The sequence below is a fragment of the Ovis aries genome, chromosome 16, assembly GCF_016772045.2.
Source record: "Ovis aries strain OAR_USU_Benz2616 breed Rambouillet chromosome 16, ARS-UI_Ramb_v3.0, whole genome shotgun sequence".
Taxonomy (NCBI): Eukaryota; Metazoa; Chordata; class Mammalia; order Artiodactyla; family Bovidae; genus Ovis; species Ovis aries.
The window spans coordinates 36,889,185-36,915,617 of NC_056069.1; the positions used below are offsets into that span (position 1 = coordinate 36,889,185).

Genomic DNA, 26,433 nt, shown 5'->3' on the forward strand with positions numbered 1-26,433 from the left:
CTTTCATTTTCAGTTGGCATTTGCACTGCCTATAGCTCAAGTTCCCTCTGTGTACTATTTTCCTTAAGTTCCTGATTGGGCAAAGACACCACTTGACTTGTCTATTTCTAGAAAACATTTAAAGAGGTGCGATTCGGCCTGAGCTGGGACTAGTAAGACAGATCATTAGTCTATTCCCAGTATAAATTGGAAGAACAGAGGAGTTCTTCAGCTCCTTCAGAGACCAGCGTTCACAGGCACAGCTTCATTAATTCATTAAGTTCAGAGTAAATTCCCAGACTAGCTATATCTGTATTCAAATATGAGAACAAAGACACATTCCAAAGCCAATTCTGAGGACTCCCTGGAATATCCATTCATTTGAATGGCCTTTCTGCTCTCCTTCACGTATACAAATAACATGGGGTAACTGCAGTGTGAAGAGTCAGCATGTCCCTTATACTTAATTAGATAAACAGCTAGATTCATGAAGGGCCTATTACTTCACGGCCCCATTATATCCATTTCTCTCTCTTCAATCGCTTTGGATTCAAGAAAACAATATTCTTCTCTAATAAGAAGACAAAAACTTTAATATAAAATGGAAGTGGTAATCCTTTTATTTTACGTTACATGTCATATTAACACATATAGCAATCTTTTGGATATCAAAATTTTTAAATGTAAATGTCATATTTGGTATAGTCTGTGGATAATATGATAAGATATGATACTTTCTCAGTGATCCCTTCTATATTGTTATACTACTTTTATAATCAGAAAAATTCAAAATAAAAAAAAGCTAATCTGAGGTTTCCCTGGTGGCTCAGTGGTGAAGAATCTGCCTGTCAATGCATGAGATAAGGGTTCAATCCCTGATCTGGAAAGATCCCACATGTCATGGAGCAACTAAGCCCACGTGCCGTAACTACTGAGCCTGTGCTCTAAAGTCAGGGAGCTGCAACTCCGGAAGCTGGCGCCCCAGAGCCTGTGCTGTGCAACAGGGGACGCCACTGCAGTAAGTCCACGCACCCACCGCAACCAGAGAGAGGCCCCCACTCCCCACTTGCCAGCAACAAAGATCCAGCAGAGCCAAAACTAAATAAATAATATTATATATAGAAAAGGCTACTCTGAAGTGTCCTCATTGCAATGTATATGGGAAGAATGTATGTACATATCAAGAGTTAGATCTTACAAGGTGAAGAAAAATAATGTGAACTCAAGTTCTCTTCAGAACTTCACCTAAATTAAAGAAGGAAACACAGTTGGTATTTTTATGGAAATTTTGTTTTCTTAAAGCAATCTCTTTTTTTACGCAATATGGACCTTACCTTCTTATGCAATAAGCTATCTTTATAAGTCAGATAAATGGGTCTGAAATAAGAAACTTTCCCACCTTTTGGTAAATATATAAACTATTAATTAACATGCTTTTAACAATAATCATGTATTTTGCAACCATGATAATTAAGGGGTAGAGAAAATAACCTGTAGATAGGTAGGCATGAAGTAAGTGTGAAGAATCCAAATTTCATCTCTCCAAGGAAAAGATTCCAGAGAACAAACAAGGGTAGAACTCTACGATAATCCTGTTCTTTGCCATCTGGTCTCTTCAATGATTAAAAAATGTTCCTAAAGATACTCAAATATTCTTCCAGTTCAGTTCAGTTCAGTCGCTCAGTCCGACTCTTTGCCACCCCCATGAATCGCAGCACGCCAGGCCTCCCTGTCCATAACCAACTCCCGGAGTTCACTCAAACTCACGTCCGTCGAGTCGGTGATGCCATCCAGCCATCTCATCCTCTGTCGTCCCTTTCTCCTCCTGCCCCCAATCCCTCCCAGCATCAGGGTCTTTTCCAATGAGTCAACTCTTTAAATAATCACAAATGAATTATTGTCTTCCTTAAAAGACCTTTACTATAATCTTTCTTATATAGGTACTAGGATTCTCAATCAACTTTGAAATGCCTAAGGCAGTCTAGTTGAAAATGCCAAATCAAGTTTCATTAACCTTCCCTTCTGTTCAGCAGCCAAATGCTAGCTCAGCTGTGTGAGATGCTATAGCTATGTTTTATTTATTTATTTATTTTTTTGTTATTTGGTTTCAGCTTTAATAGTTTAAGCAATTTTTTCTTGTTTAATAATGAAAAAATTTAAACTATGAATTTGCCTTTGAATACAGCTTTGATAGTATGCAATTAATATTCTTATTTAATGTCATCCTTGCTACTATTTTTGCTAACAACTGATTTGAGCTTTTTTTTAACTTACTTTACAGGAGGATAGTTTGCCATGATGCTTGTTTAATCTCAAACAGGGATATTTTTGCTTCCTTATTATTAATTTCTGGTTTATTTTGCATTAAGGCCAAAGAATATATCCATTATAATTCCATTTCTAGAACTTACTATGATTTCTTTGTGGACTAGTAGTTCTGACTTTAATAAATGTTTTATTGTGGGTTGACAAAAATATATATTCTGTTTATAAAAACAGTTAGAAATATGACAAGGAAATGTGTTATATTTTATTTAGATGCTATTATTTTATATACTTCATAGTATACCTATATTATAAATATACATGTCATTATATGATACTACTAGGTATTATTATAAATTGTTTCATAAAACAATATACTGCTAATAATATACTAATACATTTTTATAATAATATACTTTTTCATGTTTGACTTTTTGATCTGTTAAAAACTGAAAGAGGTATGTCTAAAATCTCTTGATATTTTTAGCTTGCTTTACATATTTTGATGGTATTTTATTCACTATGGAAAAATTAATTACCATTAAATTTATGCAAGAACTTCCTGGTCACTTTTAGTAGGTTTTGCTTTCAGTTCTATTTTCTTTGATATTAATATTGCTATTTGTGCTTTTTATGTGTTATGAAATGGTCCTTCCTTGTGGATCTCTTAGATAGCATTTAGGTTAAATTTTTAGATTTTATTTTGTTCTTTTTGTTTATACAGGCTTGTTAATGATAGCTGAACTACTTCATTTTATTTAAAACATTAACCCACTTAAATGTATCATAATTTATTTATTTGGTCTTGTTCTGCTCCCTTTTGCAATATGTTTTAGGCTTACCACTTGGTAGGCATACTCTTGCATGCCAACTCTTTTTTTTTTTTTAATTTTAATTTTTTTAATTAGTTTTTATTTTTTAAATTTTAAAATCTTTAATTCTTACATGCGTTCCCAAACATGAACCCCCCTCTCACCTCCCTCCCCATAACATCTCTCTGGGTCATCCCCATGCACCAGCCCCAAGCATGCTGCACCCTATGTCAGACATGGACTGGCGATTCAATTCTTACATGATAGTTTACATGTTAGAATTCCCATTCTCCCAAATCATCCCACCCTCTCCCTCTCCCTCTGAGTCCAAAAGTCCGTTATACACATCTGCGTCTCTTTCCCTGTCTTGCATACAGGGTCGTCATTGCCATCTTCCTAAATTCCATATATATGTGATAGTATACTGTATTGGTGTTTTTCTTTCTGGCTTACTTCACTCTGTATAATCGGCTCCAGTTTCATCCATCTCATCAGAACTGATTCAAATGAATTCTTTTTAACGGCTGAGTAATACTCCATTGTGTATATGTACCACAGCTTTCTTATCCATTCATCTGCTGATGGACATCTAGGTTATTTCTATGTCCTGGTTATTATAAACAGTGCTGCGATGAACATTGGGATCTAATTAAAATTAAAAGCTTCTGCACAACAAAGGAAAATATAAGCAAGGTGAAAAGACAGCCTTCTGAATGGGGAGAAAATAATAGCAAATGAAGCAACTGACAAACAACTAATCTCAAAAATATACAAGCAACTTCAGCTCAATTCCAGAAAAATAAATGACCCAATCAAAAAATGGGCCAAAGAACTAAATAGACATTTCTCCAAAGAAGACATACGGATGGCTAACAAACACAGGAAAAGATGCTCAACATCACTCATTATTAGAGAAATGCAAATCAAAACCACAATGAGGTACCACTTCACACCAGTCAGAATGGCTGCGATCCAAAAATCTGCAAGCAATAAATGCTGGAGAGGGTAGGAGAAAAGGGAACCCTCCTACACTGTTGGTGGGAATGTAAACTAGTACAGCCACTATGGAGAACAGTGTGGAGATTCCTTAAAAATTGCAAATAGAACTACCTTATGACCCAGCAATCCCACTGCTGGGCATACACACCAAGGAAACCAGAATTGAAAGAGACACATGTACCCCAATGTTATAGCTATGTTTTAAAAATAGAGGTTTAGTTATTCTCTTTCTTCTCCTTGCTTTGTTTGGTCGGCATTCACAGACATTGAGGTTCCTCAAAAAATGACTTAAGCAAACAAACAAACTAGAAGAAAAGTCAGGATCAAGTGGGAAATTTCTTTTTTCCTCCTTACTTAAGGGAAGTAAGTATCTCTTAAATTACTGTCCAAAGTAACTGAGGAAAAGAGGCCCCATTTCAATGATGCCAGGTCAAACCAGCTTTATTTCACTATGCTTGGGTGACAGTGTCAGTGGTAATATGCTAGCACAATTGCATACACCATGTCCCTTGATTTATTTATATGAGGGAAAAAGGAAATTCTATTAGTTATTCTGCAACAAAGTATAATTTGATGAAAAATCACTAAGCTAAAAATAGTTTAAAATGTATTTCAAAGCATTTCCCAAAATACTTGGAACTTTGAAAAGACTGAAAATTTCCTATGTATCTTCCAAACGTAATTACTTAAAAAAAAAAAAAAAGATAGGTCATCTCAAATTACATTTTGTCCATCCCTTTTCTCCAATGCTTTTCCCCCACATAAAATAGAGTAATGAACGCTGTTTACACAATATATAAAAACTCTAGGGTCCCCTCTTACACAAACACAAAAGCGAGCTTATAAACTTAAGATCAAATTATATTCTGGAATTTATCTTAAAAAAGAGGCTGTGCACATTATTCAAATTACAAAGAATTAGATAAATGAGGATATGCATTTTTTTCAACTTGAAGAAACAAAATTAGACTACAAAGGAAACATCTAAAAATAATTTCAGCAGAACTGTAAAATGTCTACAAACATCACAGAGTAAAATTAGTAAATATCAGACATTTGCCATCTGCTAGTTGAAGAGTTGAGATTCTCTACACTGAACAGAGAAAGAAAAATTTTCAAAAAATATGACAATGCAGTTTGTAACTAAAACATTTTTCAAAAATTTGTTTCAAACATAAATATGGAAAATATAATTGTTATATTTTTTAAAGATATTTACTGTTAAGATTACAGGACAGTTTGTAGTTATTAGGAAATTAATTATACAGATTAACATTCTCTAACTGAAAACAGTGTTTGGTTCCCTATATACGTTGTGAGCTTGGCATTCCAGTATATAACTATCTAGGGATTTATTTAGTTTTTAAAAAGACTGTGAGAAAATCATACTTCACTGAAGTAAATGGCTTCAGGACAGCTCTAACACATCCACTGCCTGTGCCAGGTCAAAAAAGCAAACAACTAAATGCTGATGTTAAGAATATGAGATGCTGTCTTCTATCTAAATTAAAATCCAATAGAGTAATAAGTACCTTATTTTACCAGTGTGTGGCATTTCCAAAGAAATGACAATTCTGCTCTTTTTGTTCCTTAACAGTCACATTGACATTTCTTACAACAGGGATTTGAGAACCAGGTTTTTATTTATTAAATTAATTTTTATTGGAATACAGTTGCTTTATAATGTTATGTTAGTTTCTGCTGTACAGCAAAGTGAATCAGCTATCTGTATACATATATACTCTCTTTTTTGGATTTCCTTCCAATTTCAGTCACCACAGAGCACCGAGTAGAGTTAGAGCTATACAGCAGGTTGTCATTAGTTATCTACTTTATACATGGTAGTGTTACATGTCAATCTCAATTTCCCAATTCATTCCACCCCCTCAACATCATGGTATCCATATCTGGTTTTTAATGACAAAAATACAGTTAAATAAAAGAGGTGGGTTTTGGTCCCTCTAGCACAGTGTCCAGCCTCTTTATCCATCCCAAAGAATGAATTTGTTTATCTTCTTACATTCCAAGAAGATGTAAAACTTAAGAAAAAAGATCAAAGGGGCAGTTTAAAATCCCTTTAGCAGACCATTTTACAATACAAACAGAAAACAATGCTGTCTGATGTTAACAACCAAAAAAAAAAAACAAAAACAACAACCCAGACAAACCCTAAATCAATAATTTAAAAGGCCACTTTAATGCGTATGGTGTTGTTCCTATTTGAAGCTCTCTCTTCATCCATCTATTAAAATGGATCTCAAAATCTGTTATCTGACTTTCTGAAGATAATTCAATATATGGTAAATTCTATTTCCTTAATGAACTCACTCTTCTGTTTGTTTCTTTTCACTTGCTCATCCCTGAAATGCTCTGGTTTCCCAGGGCTCATCTCCTCTAAACTTTACGCCCTTTTCTGTGACTAAACTAATCAGCCATCAACATTTTAACTGTGACCCATAAATACTTCTCCCCCAAACTGTGCTTTTTTTCTTCGAAAGCACCAAAGTTATCTACTCATCCGTCTACTGAACATCTCCACCCAGACATCCTAAAGGTGCTTTAAATTCAACATACCACTGACAGACTCAGTGTCTTTCTTCTAAAGCCTTTTTTTTAAATCCTAGGGAACACTGATTGACCCAGTCTTCTAAATTACTATAAATAAATACTATATCTTGGAAATCTCACTTTCACACTTCAATAAAAATTAACTTCTAAAACCTGGTTCTGAATGTGTTATTCCTTTGCTTTAAAAAAAAAAAAAAGACATAAGATAAAGTCACTTTCTTACCATGGTATACAAGGTCAGTTTACCTTTCCATCTCCAGATATTTCTCTCCTGCCTTACTCCTCAAAGACACACCTGTGGTCTACAACATGCATTACTCGCACTTCCCAAGTATACCATTCATTCATTCAATAAACAAGCGCCATCTGTGCGCTAGGCACTGTTCTAAGCATTGGGGTTCTGCAGCGAACAAAACAGACAAACTTTCTGCCCTCATGGGCTTACATCTTGGTGAAAGCAGACAGACAAAAATCAAATATATAATAGGTGAAGAGGTGGTAAGTGCTATGGAGAAAAAGATCTAGCTAGAAAAGCAATTCAGAGCAACATAACAAATAGCATGATCTGTAAACTTAAGACTTCCAATCTACATGTCTTTAAAAGTACAATCATACTTCTATATCCCTTAATTTGTTTACATTTCAATTCAGATTTTATTTTAAAAATATAACCCCATGAATAATATTGAGAGGCACAGTCATCAAGAGCCATTAAAAAAATAAACATCTTATTTCTGGAGTGACCAATCATAATAATTTCATATTTTGAGATTAAAGACTCAATTAAATTAAGACTTAATTTAAGTCCAGGCTCGATGCATGAGACAAGGCGCTCAGGGCCAGTGCACTGGGACGACCCTGAAGGATGGATGGGGAGGGAGGTGGGAAGGGGGTTCAGGATGGGGGACACATGTACACCCATGGCTGATTCATGTCAATGTATGGCAAAAACCACTACAACATTATAAAGTAATTAGCCTCCAATTAAAATAAAGAAAGAAAATTTTTTAAAAAAGAGTGTTTTTCTTTGATTGCAGTGTTTCAGTTGCCATCAGGATGTACCCCAACAAAGTATTATTTGTGCTGGCATATTTCAAATTATGTCATGAGATTAGAATCTATAAAACTTAGGCACTCATCTAGAATTAGTCTCATTGTCAGTTCACTGTCTCTAACTAACTACACCATGGCTTCAAATTTAGGGCCTACAATTTAAGACTCCATAGTAATACTAGAATATTAGAGACAGGAATTTTTTGCTGGTGATTTAAAAACAGTGGTCCGATGGTCTGAATCATGTAAGTGCATGGTATGTCTCAACTGTTTACAACAAGCTGAAACAACTGGAGAAACCTATAGAAGAGCAATGCTTAAGATAGGATATTACGAAAAGGATCTGATAATGAGCCAAAGAAAACCTGAAGAGACATTAATTGACCTGTTTTGTACTCAAAAAATAACAGTGATTTGCCTTCCCATCTAAATAATACTACATACTTTAAAAGACTTTAAAGGAGCTCAGATTTTCTTCTGGGAATCTTCACTATTACTGCATTACATACGGCTCCACTCTCTAGATATCAATGAATGAATGAATGCCTGCAGGCTCACATGGTGGTGTTTTCCTACTTATGTACATATGTAAAGAAAACTTAAGGGGGTGGGGATTTGGTAGCTAAATCTGAAATGCTCTAAACTTCCAATAATGAAACAGAAATTAAACTCAGTAGAAGCCGCACCTTACCTCAATGACAACTCTGACAAGGAAAATTCTGACAAAGATTTCAAATAATGATATGCTTCGTCACATTCTGAGGGTGTAACTTTTCACTCTGTCCATAATCCCTGAATCCTTATAAACACACACACTGTGGGACGCTGCTTTCTGTATGCTACATGATGATCTGCCTCTCCTCTCCTGAAACTGGTTGGTAGCGAGGGTAAGCATCCCAGGCCCAGCTGAAATTCTGACTATGGCGTGTGCCCACAGGAAATACTGGGTCAGCAGGGCGTAAAGTGTAGGTAAGCCACTCTGCAATGTACTTACTAATAATTCCTGTATTGGAGAAAAAAAAGCAGCTACCACAGCACTGGAAGGGCAAGAGCTTATGTTCTGTTTCAAAACCAAAACCAAAGATGGCTAGGAGGCAAGCTTCACTTCCTTCTCAAGGCTGGGAGGAAAGAAAGTACATACCGCATCTGTGATGTCTATTTCATACACCCTTTGGAAAGTCCTGCGCTCGAAGAAGACAAGCTTGCCGCTGCCACATCCTCTTTGAACAGATGTCCCAGTGACTATGAGTTTATCATCTGGACTGAAACAGCAGTCAGTCCTACAGACAACAAGAGTTTATAAGGTTAGGTTTATGACCCCACAACAAAGCAGTAGTAATTAGTTAAATAAAACATAATCAACATCATTGTAAAAAGAGACAACTCTTATACAGGGTTTATAATACATCAGACACTTACATTAATTTCCCCATTTTACTGATGAGGAAACTGAGGCGGAAAGAAGTGAAATGAATCTTGTCCAAGATCACAAAAGTAAGTGGTGCAGCTGGAGTTCGATTAGTCTGACTCCAGAATATGTGCTCTAGTTTCTAAATATTATAGTATCTTTTACTGTAAACAGAGTGTGGGAAAAAACTCAATATTGACATTGATCCTGTCTATACACAAATAGACAGTGTATGACTGTCTAAGTGGTAATGATTTTGACCAGTTTGAGAACTATTTTCATTAGCACTACCTCTCAGATAATCTGAGTTTTGTCAAGTCAAGCACCGAGCAATGAGGAGCAGCCTGCACCGCTGGAACCTAACCGATGGCTATGATTCAACAGCTCTTGAGGATGAGAGGTCCAGCCATCTGACTGTGAATAACCTAAGACATGAGCCAAAGACATTATGCAGTTAGCATTACTTGCGGCAGGCACTAGGCTCAAAACATTCACGTTGGCTATAAATTCACATTTGTTTGTCCATCTGTTTGTTTTAACAGATAAACACCATGGGCCACAGGCCATGTTGGAGTTAGTGCTCTGATATTATACAGCTTCCTCCATTTGCTGCTTCCATTACCATTGTGCTCTCCTTGCTGGTCATCATTTAATACAGATGTGAAATTTTATTTCACCCAAAATAGAAAATTTTGCTTAGGCACCAACTGTGGGACTTAGAGATCAAATCCCAACCTCAGCTGCTTGCAGAAAAATCTTTAAAGCTTCAGTTATCAACTTAGCAGAATGGAGATTATAGTGTTCACCTACCCAGAGCAAGACAGTCTGAATAAGTGAAGGTTACCAAATTATTGATTGGAATGATGATAAGAAAAATTGAAGCATAATAGATAAAGGTTCAGTAACTATGAAAAATTGCTTTCATGGTTGTTGTTGATCAGTCACTAAGTCATGTCTGGTTGTTTGAGATCCCACGGCCTGCAGCACGCTAGGCTTCCCTGTCCTTCACTATCTCCCAGCGTTTGCTCAGACTCCTGTCCATCGAGTCGGTGATGCCATCCAACCATCTTGTCCTCTGTCACCCACTTCTCCTCTTGACCTCAATCTTTCCCAGCATCAGGGTCCTTTCCAATGAATCAGCTCTTCACATCAGGTGGCCAAAATATTGGAGCTTCATCTTCAGCATCAGTCTTTCTAATGAATATTCAGGGTTGACTTCCTTTAGGTTTGACTGGCTTGATCTCCCTGCAGTCCAAGGGCCTCTCAAGAGTCTTCTCCAGCACCACAGTTCAAAGGCATCAATTCTTTGGTGCTCAGCCTTCTTTATGGTCCAACTCTTACATCCATATATGACTACTGGAAAAACCACAGCTTTGACTAGATGGACCTTTGTCAGCAAAGTGATATCTCTGCTTTTTAATATGCTGTCTAGGTCTGTCATAGTTTTTCTTCCAAGGAGCAAGCAATTTTTAATTTCATGGCTGCAGTCATTGTCTGCAGTGATTTTGGAGCCCAAGAAAATAAAATCTGTTACTATTTCCAATTTTCCCCCATCTATTTGCCATGAAGTGATGGGACCAGATGCCATGATTTTAGTTTTTTGAATGTTTAATGGTATGAGGATTCAAATTTTAAAATAAAGACAGGCCTACTCTGTCATTTAAACACTATCAAAAGAACAATCCTTGAAAATGTTTTTACTATCTCAAGACCCTAAGTGTGTACACAATGTATATATTCACACACACAAACACATGAACATACATCATTTCAACTTCAAAAATAAAATCTTATATTCTGAAGAACATACAAAATGAAAGGAAAAATAAAATGCATCTTTCAAAAACCTATTTCAATCACTCTCTAGTCCCTTTTCTAGATGATCTAAGACATATACTATAAATTAACATGAAGTTACTTTACAATTCTCCTGTGCTTATCAAATATTAAAAATATGCTACTTACATTGGGAACATTGTGGGAAGACCTGAGGCAGAAAAGAGTGGCTTATTAAACTGTCGGATGTCCCATAATTTTAATGTATCATCACCTGATAGAGGAATGAGAAAAAAAAAAGACAGAAAATAAATTTTGCAAAAAAAAAAAAAAAAGAACCAATTCCATGTTTAGAATTTGCTAAACTTAGTATATAACTTTAAGAATAGGATGGGTGAGAGGAGGTGGGGGAGGAAGGGAGGGAGGGAGAGAGAAAGGGAAGAGGCGGGAGGGAAGGAAGAAGGAAGCGGATGCACATAACATGTTTTACTGTTTAACTGGGGAGCCTGAGAACAGTACAAAGGTGCAGGATAATGAACTACCCTCCTAGAAGTTACTTTCCAGATTGATGTAGCATCTGTAGGCTAGGAGGAACCCTGGAGAATCTCTAAAGAGTGACTGTCTGCAGAGCAGATGGTAGTTTCCCTGTGGTGTATTTGTGCATAACTTGACTTCTTAAGAAGATATTAATTTAACAACCATCAGGACTGAAAATAGTGCAATTCACAACAGATTCTTTTTCCCACTTGTGAGTGGGTGAAAATATCCATTAACATCAATGAGGGTGAGCCACGTGATTCCATTCCCTGCAGGGTAACTCAATTTGTGCCTCTCATTCTTCACCTTGCTGGGGAGTACAGCTTTTCCAAGCCATTTAAAGTATAATGAATGTTCTTTAAAGAATTACTTTTGAAATATTTCTATAAGGCTACTAACTAATTCCTGTCCATAATGAAAGCCAGAACTCTTATAAGTAATACCTTTGCTGTTCTTGCTCCCCAGTGTCCAAAGCTGAGACCTGCCTCAATCCCTGCGGTCCAATAAGGAATTAGTATCAGATGCAAGTGAGGTGAGTGGAGAGCTCAATAAAAATCCCCATTCTCTCTCCTGCGACCCTGCCTCCAAAATCCAACTTTTGGCAGGTGCATTAATCCACAACTGGCTGGATTAGAGACCTGCTTATACTGGAAGAACTTGGTAACATCTATGTTTTTGCTTTCAGCCTTTTTAAAAAAAGGTTACCCATCCTCACAATCCTCAGACAAAAAGAAAACATTAATCTGTATTAAACAGTTTAGCTAGCCTGGCAGGTTCTGGAGCTAGCAGGGGCACCTCACAACACCCTGGGGACTTTGCTGAACAGAGAAATGTCCATCTGGCATATTCTATACATCCAGGAAAGAAAATGATGGACTACAGCAGACATGTTCTGCTGATGACATGTTACCCAATAGCTAGTATAGGATGGAAGGGGAAAGGAAAAATTATCACTAAAATGTCTTTGAAATGGAATTAACCTCATACTTCTAAGGCAGTAATAGCCAACTGGGTAGGGCTGACCTATTTCAAACGCTACAGGAAGAATTTTTAAAGTATGCGCCTCTCTTATTCCCCTTGTTTCTCCCCACTCTACTCAGGAGATTTGGATGTACCACTCTAGAGATGTAAGAATGAGTGACTGTGAGAATTTTCAAGTAGTGCACTTACCATTTTAAAAGCCCTCCTGGAGATTCAGATATACTCTTGGGCTAAAAATCACTGCTTGTAAGTAAAGAGTATAGTGTGTGCATATGTGCTAAGCTACTTCAGTCGTGTCCGACTCTTTGTGACCCTATGGACCATAGTCCCCCAGGCTTCCTATCCATGGGATTCTCTAGGCAAGAATACTAGAATGGGTTGCCACGCCCTCCTCCAGGGGATCTTCCTGGCCCAGGGATTGAACCCACGTCACTTATGACTCCTACACTGGCAGGTGGGTTCTTTACCACTAATGCCACCTGGGAAACCCACAAGGAATACAGTATATAGTATTAAGAGTCATCTGAGGACTCAGATAGCAGGTTAGACAACAAGATCCTACTGTATAGCACAGGGAACTCTGCTGAATGTTACGTGGCAGCCTGGATGGGAGGGAGTTTGGGGAGAATGGATACATGTACATGTATGGTTGAGTCCCTTTGTTATCCACCTGAAACTATTACAACACTGCTAATCGGTTATATTTCAACACGAAATAAAAAGTTTTTTAAAACAAAACAAAAAATAGGTTAGAATTGCCGAGCCAAAATATATATTTTTATGCATATCCATTTTGCCATGTATACCATAAATGGAAAATACATGTGCATGTGCTCTGATTTTTAAAATTACGTGAGGGTAAAATATATAAGGCTTCCTGGGAAGAAAGGATTGGAATGGATTCCCCAAGGGTAAAGGAACACAGACCAGTTAAACTAAGGGTAAAGCCATGCTACGTCTGTCTTCCTCACTTTCACTAAACCCTATCAGTTCAGTTCAGTTGCTCAGTCATGTCCAAACCTTTGCGACCCCATGGACAGCAGCACGCCAGGCCTCCCTGTCCATCACCAACTCCCAGAGTTTACTCAAACTCATGTCCATTGAGTCGGTGATGCCATCCAACCATCTCATCCTCTGTCGTCCCCTTCTCCTCCCACCTTCAATCTTTCCCAGCACCAGGGTTTTTTCTTCATTCAGGAAAGGAACTCCGTTGTGATGTCCACAGTTCATACCAAGCACCTAGCATAATGCTTAGCTCAGAGTGGTTACTCAACATACAGTAGTTAAGTGAAAATGAATGATGTGAATAAACTATGTGAGAGAATAAATATAACATTGCTAGATTCATTTGGTCTATGGAATAAAGACTGAATCCTTTATGTGATATTTAAGGCCATCTATAACATGGCTCCAACCTCCTGAAGCCTGATTCTTTCCTCTCCCCCAAAATAGGCCTACTAGAAGATTCTCAGGCACACCCCACACTTCCCCCTAACGCTTTGTTCATAAGCTACCCTTACTCTTCTCTTATTTCCTTGTATACCACTTATTCATTTGAGAAAGATTTAGCAAAAAGTTAGAAACAACCTACACTCAACCATGTGAGTGTGGATAAGTCAACTTGTCAATACAATACGATCACAGAGGATTACATAACTATTTTAAAAATAACATCCAGATATACAACTTTTTATTAACTAAATTGAGTTAGTGTTTAAACTGAAAAAAAAAAAAAATCAATGGTCGGCAAATAGAAGAGTTTGAAATACCAGACCCAGAACTATAAAATAATATAGAAAGATAGAATATCATCTACAAAATTCCATAATGTAGAAGCAGAGGTCATCCTCAGAGGTTCCAAACACTGATGAAATTTGGAGGTAAAATCGAAACTGGGGCAAAAAAGTACATATTTTCTAAATTTTACTTGGTAATTTCCAATAAAATAATATTGCCATACTGAAAATGCATTGTAATAAAAAAAACTAGACTGGCAAAGGCCATTAACAAAAGCACAGCTAGCTTTACTAAGTGCTATTAGTGTGATATTTGTTAGCGCTAAATATGATCATTTTACATATAGAAACACATCAAGAAGAAAGCTTTTAACCTACCTCCACGAGAAGCAAGGACAGTACCATCATAGGAAAAAGTCACGCAAGAAGTATCTGTGCCTGGGTCATGAGCTTGTTTATAGTGGAATTTCGGATGAACCTGTTTGAAAAGACAAGTAAAGTGCTAACTTCTCATCTGAATCCCAATCAGAACAGTTTTGTGGCAAGAATATTTTATTTTATCATCCAGAAAATGATACATAACAGCTATAATTTCACCTGAATATAGTTTTTTTTCTTAAATTCTGGAAAAATTCAAAGGGCTTTTAAAACATCCATTTGCTTTAATAAGAGAAAGGAAGGGACAAGGTTAAAGTTCTAGTAGCAGGAGGTATTTTTCAGATTGCCTCAGCAAGCTCTGAGCAACACAAGATTAGCCCCACACTTAGTTCTTCTTATACTTAAAGTTTTAGGGACCATTTCCTATAGTTATCTGAATGAATAAATATAAATAAAAATTACTAATGAATATATTATTAATGCAAAAATATCATCGCCTTCCTAGAATATGTCAGACACTGTGCACATGGCTGTAAGTCTTGAACCATCTTTAGCGCACGCGTAGGATAAAGCTGTTGATAATGATGACAGCTAACCTTATTCAGTACTTACTATATCCTAGGCACTATATCCTTCACTATCTTTTACCTATGGTGTTCTCAATTACTCTGCAAGATTATCTGCATTTTACAGATTAGAAAACTAAGCACAGAGAATTAAGTACCTTAAGTACCTGTACCTAATGGAAGTTCTTGACTTAAATTCTTACTTATGACCTTACTAATACTGCTAACTGTATTGTTTATATATCACCTCTTTTGCAAAACTGTCATTTCTTGTATCACCAAATGTGTGACTGGGCCTCTGGCAAAAATAACAATGATTATGCAACTTGAAGCATTTAGTCAGATGTGTAGTTCTATATGAGATCAATGATTGTAATAATGTAACTCTAGATATAGGAAGAGGAAACAGAAATATTTTTCCTGGACTATAAAAGACTAGTAAGACAGGTAGGTGACCAGAGACTTGGCTACTGTTAACAGCTTACCAGTTGGCACAGTGCTAAGGAATCTGCCTGCCAATGCAGGAGATGCAAGAGACGGGTTCAATCTTGCATGCAAGTAATGGGTTTGATCTTGCATGCAAGTGATGGGTTCAATCACTGGGTCAGGAAGATCTCCTGGAGTAGGAAATGACAACCTGCTCCAGTATTCTTGCCTGGGAAATCCTATGGACACAAGAGCCTGGCAAGTTACAGTCGATAGGGTTGCAAAGAGTTGGACATAACTGAAGCGACTGAATATGCACATATAATATACCAATCAGGTGGGATACAGAACATTAAAAGGTACAGAACCCATAGTAGCCATATCATATAAACTTCAGCATGAACCCAAGAGCAAGCAGGCAGTTTCATTTTGATTGAGATTTTTATATCAAATCTGCTCTTCAATTATTAACTTCACTTTTTTCAGTCACTAAGTATGTCCAACTCAGAGACCCCATGGACTATAGCATGCCAGGCTTCTCTGTCCTCCACTATCTCCCAGAGTTTGCTCAAGTTCATGTCCATTGATTCAGTGATGTTATCTAAACATCCCAACCTCTGCCACCCTGTTTAGAGAGGAATTTAGGATGAACCTGTTTGCAAAGACAAGCAAAGTGTTAACATCTCTTCTGAATTCAGACAAGAACAGTTGTAGCAGGAATATTTTATCTCATCATACAGAAATGATATATAATAGCTATATGTAAAATCTTAATTTACCTGAATATAGTTTTTTTTTATTCTGGAAAAAAATTCAAAAGGCTTTTAAAATACCCATTTACTTCACTTTAACCAATAACAAAAGTTTTATTCCATGAAATAAACTGGATAACCAGAGATCTTAAATTTGCATAAAACATCAATAGATGGACAATCTGCAATGAAAAATACACCCACATTTTGAAAACAAAGTCAACGTGATTGAAAAACACTTCTGGCATAATATGGGAAATCTAAAGCTACAACTTCTCCTTTAACACCTTTTATAATCATCACAGGCAAAGTACATCATTCTTTAAGGAAGTTGAGATTGTTAGCTCCTTTATATATGCTTCCCATTCTTAGAAGTGCCTTATGTTAGACTTGGAGAACATCAAGTTTCAAGCACTCACAGAGATGGGAAATGCAAGCACAAAAACCTCGTTTTAAAGGCCCTCCCTACAAACTTCCAACTGGTAAAGACACCCTTTCTGAGCAGCTGGGCACAGAGCCTCCAGCAGTGAGGAACTCACTGCGACACAAGCAACATTAGTGCATTTGTCTGGGGGGCTCTAACGGTAACACCTTTCTTAAACTGGATCCAAGGCTCCTCTCCTTCTAACATCTCCTTGTGAGTCCTCATCCTGCCTTCTTTGGCTATGCTAATCCTAGTTTCTCCTCTCTAACAGAGACTGTCAAATTCTCAAAGAAAAATATGACGTCTTCCTCAAAGTCTTAAAAATATACCATTTTCTGTAATTTCTAAATAATCCAAACACTCTATGGTGGTAACCATAGAGTAAACCATGTAAACCATGAGTTTACATCCAGCAGATTCCAATAACTTTCTATCACTCTAATATGTATCTATCAATGCAAGAGGAAAGACAGCCCTGAAAAGCATCAAAACATGCTTTGCAATTAATAAAAACAGTGGAATAAACTATCTTAAATGAGAGAATTTAAATAAATTGCTAGGCTGAAAACTGGGGAAAATTCAGTAGAAAGAAAACTGGTCCTAGAGCCAAGTCAACCTGACCTAAAATTTCAGCTTACTACATTTTAGTTCGACCGTGGTCAACAGGCTTAATTTTTCTGTTCCATATTAAATACTTTATTAATCTTGCAAATAACATGCCCTACACATCTTCCTTTCACTCTTACCCTTTTCCTCCAACTCCCAAAGAGACTGAGTTGCATTTAACCTACTATCTCCCTGCCTTGTGTCCACAGCACACATTTATTCAGTCTGTAGTGGGCACCTCCTCTCAGAAAGTTGCTACTACCAAAAATCAAACTCTGAGAGCAAGATTAGACAAATGCTAGGCTACTTAACAAACTAGGCATACAAACATCTAACTGTCCTCTCAAATCTACCCCTGCTGCTAAGCTGCTAAGTCACTTCAGTCGTGTCAGACTCTGTGAGACCCCATAGACGGCAGCCCACCAGGCTTCCCCATCCCTGGGATTCTCCAGGCAAGAACACTAGACTGGGTTGCCATTTCCTTCTCCAATCAAATCTACCCCTAGGTCCCCCTAAATAGATAGGGGATTCAACAGATTCATTGAGAATCTATTTTTAAGCTTAGTTATAATCAAGCTTAAAATAGCTGGAGTGTGAAGTCAAGTGGGCCTTAGGAAGCATCACCACGAACAAAGCTAGTGGAGGTAATAGAATTCCAGTTGAGCTATTTCAAATCCTAAAAGAGGATGCTGTTAAAGTGCTGCACTCAATATGCCAGCAAATTTGGAAAATTCAGTAGTGGCCACAAGACTGGGAAAGGTCAGTTTTCATTCCAATCCCAAAGAAAGGCAATGTCAAAGAATGCTCAAACTACTGCACAATTACACTCATCTCACACGTTAGCAAAGTAATGCTCAAAATCCTCCAAGCTAGCATTCAACAGTACATGAACCGAGAACTTCCAGATGTTCAAGCTAGATTTAGAAAAGGCAGAGGAACCAGAGATTAAATTGTCAACATCCACTGGAACACAGAAAGAGCAAGAGAATTCCAGAAGAACATATACTTCTGCTTCATTGACGACACTAAAGCCTTTGACTATGTGGATCACAACAAACTGGAAAATTCTTCAAGAGATGAAAATACCAGACCACCTTACCTGCCTCCTAAGAAATCTGTATGCAGGTCAAGAAACAACAGTTAGAATTGGACATGCAACAATGGACTGGTTCCAAATTGGGAAAGGAGTATGTCAAGGCTGTATATTGTTACCTTGCTTATTTAACTTCTTGATGAAAGTGAAAGAGGAGAGTGAAAAAGTTGGCTTAAGCTCAACATTCAGAAAACTAAGATCACAGCATCTGGTCTCATCACTTCATGGCAAATAGATGGGGAAACAGTGGAAACTGGCTGACTTTTATTTTTCTGGGCTCCAAAATCACTGCAGATGGTGATTGTAGCCATGAAATTAAAAGACTCTTACTCCTTGGAAGGAAAGTTATGACCAACCTAGATAGCATATTCAAAAGCAGAGACATTACTTTGCCAACAAAGGTCTGTCTCATCAAGGCTATGGTTTTTCCAGTGGTCATGTATGGATGTGAAAGTTGGACTGTGAAGAAAGCTGAGCGCTAAAGAACTATGCTTTTGAACTGTAGTGTTGGAGAAGACTCTTGAGAGTCCCTTGGACTGCAAGGAGATCCAACCAGTCCATTCTGAAGGAGATCAGTCCTGGGTGTTCTTTGGAAGGAATGATGCTAAAGCTGAAACTCCAATACTTTGGCCACCTCATGCGAAGAGTTGACTCATTGGAAAATACTCTGATGCTGGGAAGGATTGGGGGCAGGAGGTGAAGGGGACGACAGAGGATGAGATGGCTGGATGGCATCACCAACTCGATGGACGTGAGTTTGAGTGAACTCTGGGAGTTGGTGATGGACAGGGAGGCCTGGTGTGCTGCAATTCATGGGGTCGCAAAGAGTCAGACACGACTGAGCCACTGAGCTGAACTGAATTGAGAGTACATCATGCAAAATGCTGGGCTGGATGAAGCACAAGCTAGAATCAAGACTGCCAGGAGAAATATCAATAGCCTCAGGTATGCAGATGACACCACCCTTATGGTAGAAAGCAAAGAGGAGCTAAAGAGCCTCTTGATGAAATGAAAGAGGAGAATGAAAAAGCTGGCTTAAAACTCAACATTCAAAAAACTAAGATCATGGAATCTGGTCCCATCATTTCATGGCAAATAAATAGGGAAACAGTGAGAGGATTTATTTTCTTGGGCTCCAAAATCACTGTAGATAGTGACTGCAGCCATAAAATTAAGAAAACGCTTGCTCCTTGGAAGAAAAGCTATGACCAACCTTTACAGCATATAAAAAGCAGAGACTTTACTTTGCCAACAAAGGTCCATCTAGTCAAAGCTCTGGTTTTCCCAGTAGTCATGTATGGATGTGAGAGTTGGACCATAAAGAAAGTTGAGTGCCAAAGAATTGATGCTTTTGAACTGTGGTGTTGGAGGAGGTTCTTGAGAGTGCCCTGGACTGCAAGGAGATCAAACCAGTCAATCCTAAAGGATATCAGTCCTGAATACTCACTGGAAGGATTAATGCTGAAGCTGAAGCTCCAAAACTTTGGCCACCTGATGTGAAGAACTGAGTCATTTGAAAAGACCCTGATGCTGGGAAAGACTGAAGATGGGAGGAGATGGGGGCAACAGAGGATGAGATGGTTGGATGGCATCACGAATGCGATGGACATGAGTTTGAGTAGGATCTGGGAGCAATATGTGAACTGTGAAATTCCAGATGTTCAAGCTGGTTTTAGAAAAGGCAGAGGAATGAGAGATCAAATTGCCAACATCCGCTGGATTATCAAAAAAGCAAGAGAGTTCCAGAAAAAACATCTATTTCTGCTTTATTGACTATGCCAAAGCTTTTGACTGTGCGGATCACAACAAACTGTAGAAAATTCTGAAAGAGATGGGCATACCAGACCACCTGACCTGCCTCTTGAGAAACCTGTATGCAGGTCAGGAAGCAACAGTTAGAACTGGACATGGAACAACAGACTGGTTCCAAATAGGAAAAGGGGTATGTCAAGGCTGTATATTGTCGCCCTGCTTATTTAACTTATATGCAGAGTACATCATGAGAAATATTGGGCTGGATGAAGCATAGCTGGAATCTAAAGATTGCCAGGAGAAATATCAATAACCTCAGATATGCAGATGACACAACCCTTATGGCAGAAGTGAAGAACTAAAGAGCCTCTTGATGAAAGTGAAAGAGGAGAGTGAAAAAGCTGGCTTAAAGCTCAACATTCAGAAAACTAAGATCATGGCATCCAGTCCCATCACTTCATGGCAGATAGACGGGGAAACAGTGGAAACAGTGGCTGACTTTATTTTTCTGGGCTCCAAAATCACTGTAGATGGTGACTGCAGCCATGAAATTAAAAGACACTTACTCCTTGGAAGGAAAGTTATGACCAACCTAGACAGCATATTAAAAAGCAGAGACACTGCCAGCAAAGGTCCATCTACTCAAGGCTATGGTTTTCCAGTAGTCATGTATGGATGTGAGAGTTGGACTATAAAGAAAGCTGAGCACCGAAGAATTGATGCTTTTGAACTGTAGTGTTGGAGAAGATTCTTGAGAGTCCCTTGGACTGCAAGGAGACCCAACCAGTCCATTCTAATGGAGATCAGTCCTGGGTGTTCATTGAAAGGACTGATGTTGAGGCTAAAACTCCAATACTTTGGCCACCTGATGCAAAGAGCTGACTGATTGGAAAAGACCCTGATGCTGGGAAAGACTGAGGGCAGGAAGAGCAGGAGATGACAGAGGATGAGATGGTTGGATGCATCACTGACTCTTTGGACATGGGTTCGGGTAGACTCCAGGAGTTGGTGATGGACAGGGAGGCCTGGCATGCTGCGGTTCATGGGGTCGCAAAGAGTCAGACCTGACTGAGTGACTGAACTGAACTGAACTGGGAACTGCTGATGGACAGGGAAGCCTGGCGGGCTGCAGTCCATGGGATCGCAAAGAGTCAGACACAACTGAGTGACTGAAGTGAACTGAACTGAAGCAAAGGTACCACATATCTTGTATCATCTGTCAACCTAGCATCTCATTAGTGTTTCTTCCATAAATAACAATGTGATAACCTACCTTCCAAAAGGAGATCTGTAATTAAAAAATCCTGGTAAACTAGAGCTGCACTATTTTAATACAAAATAAAGCAGCTTCTATCTGTAGGGTTCCAGAAAATTTCATGAATTCTTAGATGTTATAAAAATAGTGATTAAATAGTAACTAAAATGGGAAAGTCTTTTAGAAATGCCTAGCCTAGTGCCTGCATATGATGGTCAGTCAATTTAACATGTGCTCCTACTTCTTAATCTCTGAGCACCAAAGCCTAGTATATTAATTCCTTGATCAAGGATAAAAAACATCTGCAATAGAGGCAGGGAAGCAAAATGGTTAGTCCCACAGTCTGGTGTCAGACTGCTCAAGTATGAATTCTAGCTCTACCACTTATTAGCTATCTAACAGTCAGGAAAAAGGAGGATCAATAACACTACCGACCTCATAGGGTTATTGTAAAGATAAAATGAGAAAGTTCAGGTCAAGTCCTTAGAAAGGAGACTAACAATCAGTAAGTGCTGGCCAATAATCATGGTATTGTGAACCTGCTGTATTCCAAGCACTGTGCTGGGTGCATTACATAGACTATTTTTATTCCCCATGTAAATCCTTGCCAAGTAGGTACATTTTTCATTTCATAGATAAGGGAATAGATTCAGAGAGGATGAGTAATCATTCTAGGCTTAAGATCAGTAGCAGGACTCATGCCACCTTGGTTGAATCTCAAAATCGTATCTCTTTACCTTGAAATTGCTTGATAAACAAAAACTGTGAAAATATGTTGTATCGCCTTTAAAACAGAGTTTAAAAGCAATAAGCATTCTTTCAGCAGCCTTTCTCAGAGCTCAATTTTATGCTCAGAAACATTTCTTTTGTCCCTCAAATCAGACCAAGAATAAAATCTTTTTTGGGGGCCACGGCTCACACACCACCCACCCCATCCCCCAAGTCCTAGTTTATGTGGAGAGTGAAGGAAAATGGAGAGAAGCCAAAAAAGGTGAAATCTGAGGAACCAGACACTGCCGCTTGGGTTAAAAACTGTAACACAGAGTATCCCCTTCCCCAATCTTACTGAAGCCTGCCTGCCGTTGGAACCTGGCTAGAGAACTTGTCATGAACTGGTGGGCCTGCAAATACAGGAAGGGAAAGTGGCCATGTCCCAAACGTCCAGGGACAGGGATCTCAGACCTTTTCCAAAAGAGCTCTGTATGAAATAAGCCAATCACAAAAAGACAAATACTGCATGAAACTTCTTATATGAGGCTCAGAAAACAAATAGAGACACAGAAAGCATAATGCGAGTTGCCAGGGGGGCTGGGGAAACAGAGGAGTTGGGGAATGTTGTTTAATGGGTAGAGTTTCAGTTTTACAAAATAAAAAGAGTTCTGGAGATGAAAGGTGGTGATGGTCGGACAATATTATGAATGTATTTAATACCACTGAACTGTACATTAAAAATAATTAAGATGGTAAAAAGAAAAAGGAAAGACTAGGAAAGATTGAGGGCAGGAGGTGAAGGGGATGACAGAGGATGAGATGGTTGGATGACATCACCGACATGATGGACATGAGTTTGAGCAAGCTCCAGGAGTTAGTGATGGACAGGGAGGCCTGGTGTGCTGCAGTCCATGGGGTCGCGAAGAGTCAGACACAACTGAGTGACTGAACTGATAATCAAGCAATTCCAATCACTTCTATATTTTTAATCACATGTTAGGGTTACTTGCTATACCAGTATTAAAAATGTTCCAGGATTCTTTTATTTTATTTTTTATTTTATTTTTTAAAATTTTTTATTTTTTTTATTTTTTAAATTTTAATATCTTTAATTCTTACATGCGTTCCCAAACATGAACCCCCTCCCACCTCCCTCCCCATAACATCTCTCTGGGTCATCCCCATGCACCAGCCCCAAGCATGCTGCATCCAGGATTCTTTTAAATGCCAAGAGTAAACAACAGAATACATATAGACTGGTCCGTGCATGCACGTGTGCTTAGTTGTTCAGGTGTGTCCAACTCTCTCAACCCCATGGACTGTAGCCCGCCAGGCTCCTCTGTCCATGGGATTCTCTAGGCAAGAATACTAGCATGGGCAGCCATTCCCTTCTCCAGGGGATCTTCCCCACCCAGGAATCGAACTCGGGTCTCCTGCATTGCATGCAGATTCTTTACCCTCTGAGCCACCAGGGAACCCCCAAAATACAGGCCTAGATTGAATATAATTTCCTCCTGTTTCTCTGACTTTGGAGATATATAGTAAGGATTATCAGAATAATGTATGCAAAAGTATAGGAACTGTCATATAAAGGTACGTTTCAATTCCCTATTCCCATGAAGTCTTCATTTCAATTAGAGAAAATTAGACAATAAAACCTCCCCAAAAGATTCTGCAATAGTCAAATTAATATACTGTATGAACATGGCATTCCCAGGGGTAGAAGAGACGGGCAGACAACAAAGGTACTGCTTAATATCTACAATCAGAAAGAGAGAGAAATAGAGAAGCAGGAGGCTAAAGATGGTAATTTCAAAAAAACAACAAAAAAAAATCATGACCTCTTGTTCTGTTCCTACATCTGACCCTATTTTCAGATCAGAAACCAATAGACTATAGAGGCAGCCAGATTCTTAAGAGGACGGACAGTGCTTCTCAGTGGGGCAGCAATTCTCGTCCTTCTAAAAACGGAGTCTTGACTATAGGCTGAATAAAGCAGTGGTCCCCACTGTAGCCACCATGCTAACTGGGGCATCAGCACAGCTAGAGCAGAATAACAAAGCCTTGGGTTGGCTTGGGCTCAAGGAGTTCCCATTGGCCTGGCCAAAGTTTTCTAAGAGCTGCACTGCAGTCTGAGATTCTTCTCAGCCAGCCCTCCTTCCTTGCTTCCCTCTTTCCTTCCCAGGAGTCAAATCTGCATCACCACCTGATACTCTCCAGCTCTCCACACACTTTTCCCTTACAGGAGATTTGGCAACAAATCTTTTATGCATCTAATGCTGCCTTAACATTTGCTTCTCTGAGAACCCTAACTAACAGAGTTCAGTTCAGTTCAGTTCAGTCACTCAGTCGTGTCCGACTCTTTGTGACCCCATGAATCGCAGCACGCCAGGCCTCCCTGTCCATCAGCATCTCCTGGAGTTCACTCAGACTCACATCCATCGAGTCAGTGATGCCATCCAGCCATCTCATCCTCGGTCGTCCCCTTCTCCTCCTGCCCCCAATCCCTCCCAGCATCAGAGTCTTTTCCAACGTGTCAACTCTTCGCATAAGGTGGCCAAAGTACTGGAGCTTCAGCTTCAGCATCATTCCTTCCAAAGAAATCCCAGGGTTGATCTCCTTCAGAATGGACTGGTAGGATCTCCTTGCAGTCCAAGGGACTCTCAAGAGTCATCTCCAACACCACAGTTCAAAAGCATCAATTCTTTGGCACTCAGCCTTCTTCACAGTCCAACTGTCACATCCATACATGACCACAGGAAAAACCATAGCCTTGACTAGACAGACCTTAGTCGGCAAAGTAACGTCTCTGCTTTTGATTATGCTATCTAGGTTGGTCATAACTTTTCTTCCAAGGAGTAAGCGTCTTTTAATTTCATGGCTGCAGTCACCATTTGCAGTGATTTTGGAGCCCAAAAATTAAAGTCTGCCACTGTTTCCACTGTTTCCCCATCTATTTCCCATGAAGTGATGGGACCGGATGCCATGATCTTCGTTTTCTGAATGTTGAGCTTTAAGCCAACTTTTTCACTCTCCTCTTTCACTTTCAGCAAGAGGCTTTTTAGTGCCTCTTCACTTTCTGCCATAAGGGTGGTGTCATCTGCATATCTGAGGTTATTGATATTTCTCCTGGCAATCTTGATTCCAGCTTGTGTTTCTTCCAGTCCAGGTTTCTCATGATGTCCTCTGCATAGAAGTTAAATAAGCAGGGTGACAATATACAGCCTTGACGTACTCCTTTCCCTATTTGGAACCAGTCTGCTGTTCCATGTCCCGTTCTAACTGTTGCTTCCTGACCTGCATACAGATTTCTCAAGAGACAGGTTAGGTGGTCTGGTATTCCCATCTCTTTCAGAATTTTCTACAGTTTATGGTGATCCACACAGTCAAAGGCTTTGGCATAGTCAATAAAACAGAAATAGATGTTTTCTGGAACTCTCTTGCTTTTTCGATGATCCAGCGGATGTTGGCAATTTGATCTCTAGTTCCTCTGCCTTTTCTAAAACCAGCTTGAACGTCAGGAAGTTCATGGTTCACGTACTGCTGAAGCCTGGCTTGGAGAATTTTGAGCATTACTTTACTAGCGTGTGAGATGAGTACAATTGTGCAGTAGTTTGAGCATTCTTTGGCATTGCCTTTGGGATTGGAATGAAAACTGACCTTTTCCAGTGCTGTGGCCACTACTGAGTTTTCCAAATTTGCTGGCATATTGAGTGCAGCACTTTCACAGCATCATCTTTCAGGATTTGAAATAGCTCAACTGGAATTCCATCACCTCCACTAGCTTTGTTCGTACTGATGCTTTCTAAGGCCCACTTGACTTCACTTTCCAAGATGTCTGGCTCTAGCTTAGTGATCACATCATCATGATTATCTGGGTCGTGAAGATCTTTTTTGTACAGTTCTTCCATGTATTGTTGCCCCCTCTTCTTAATATCTTCTGCTTCTGTTAGGTCCATACCATTTCTGTCCTTTATCGAGCCCATCTTTGCATGAAATGTTCCCTTGGTATCTCTAATTTTCTTGAAGAGATCTCTAGTCTTTCCCATTCTGTTGTTTTCCTCTATTTCTTTGCCTTGATCGCTGAAGAAGGCTTTCTTATCTCTTCTTGCTATTCTTTGGAACTCTGCATTCAGATGCTTATATCTTTCCTTTTCTCCTTTGCTTTTCGCCTCTCTTCTTTTCACAGCTATTTGTAAGGCCTCCCCAGACAGCCATTTTGCTTTTTTGCATTTCTTTTCCATGGGGATGGTCTTGATCCCTGTCTCCTGTACAGTATCATGAACCTCATTCCACAGTTCATCAGGTACTCTATCTATCAAATCTAGGCCCTTAAATCTATTTCTCACTTCCACT

The 26,433-nt window shown here is 38.8% G+C and overlaps 1 protein-coding gene across 2 annotated transcripts in view; it reads right to left on the reverse strand.

Annotated features, from left to right (window-relative positions):
- The window catches only part of WDR70 (WD repeat domain 70), a 275,928-nt gene that overhangs the window by 35,000 nt on the left and 214,495 nt on the right, over positions 1-26,433 (reverse strand). For both annotated transcript variants that reach the window (XM_004017038.5, XM_027980102.3), the window contains 3 exons: positions 14,493-14,592; positions 11,050-11,134; positions 8,818-8,956 (listed from right to left, as the gene is read on the reverse strand). In XM_004017038.5, the coding sequence (XP_004017087.1) occupies positions 8,818-8,956; positions 11,050-11,134; positions 14,493-14,592 (324 nt within the window). The remainder of the gene's footprint in view (positions 1-8,817; positions 8,957-11,049; positions 11,135-14,492; positions 14,593-26,433) is intronic.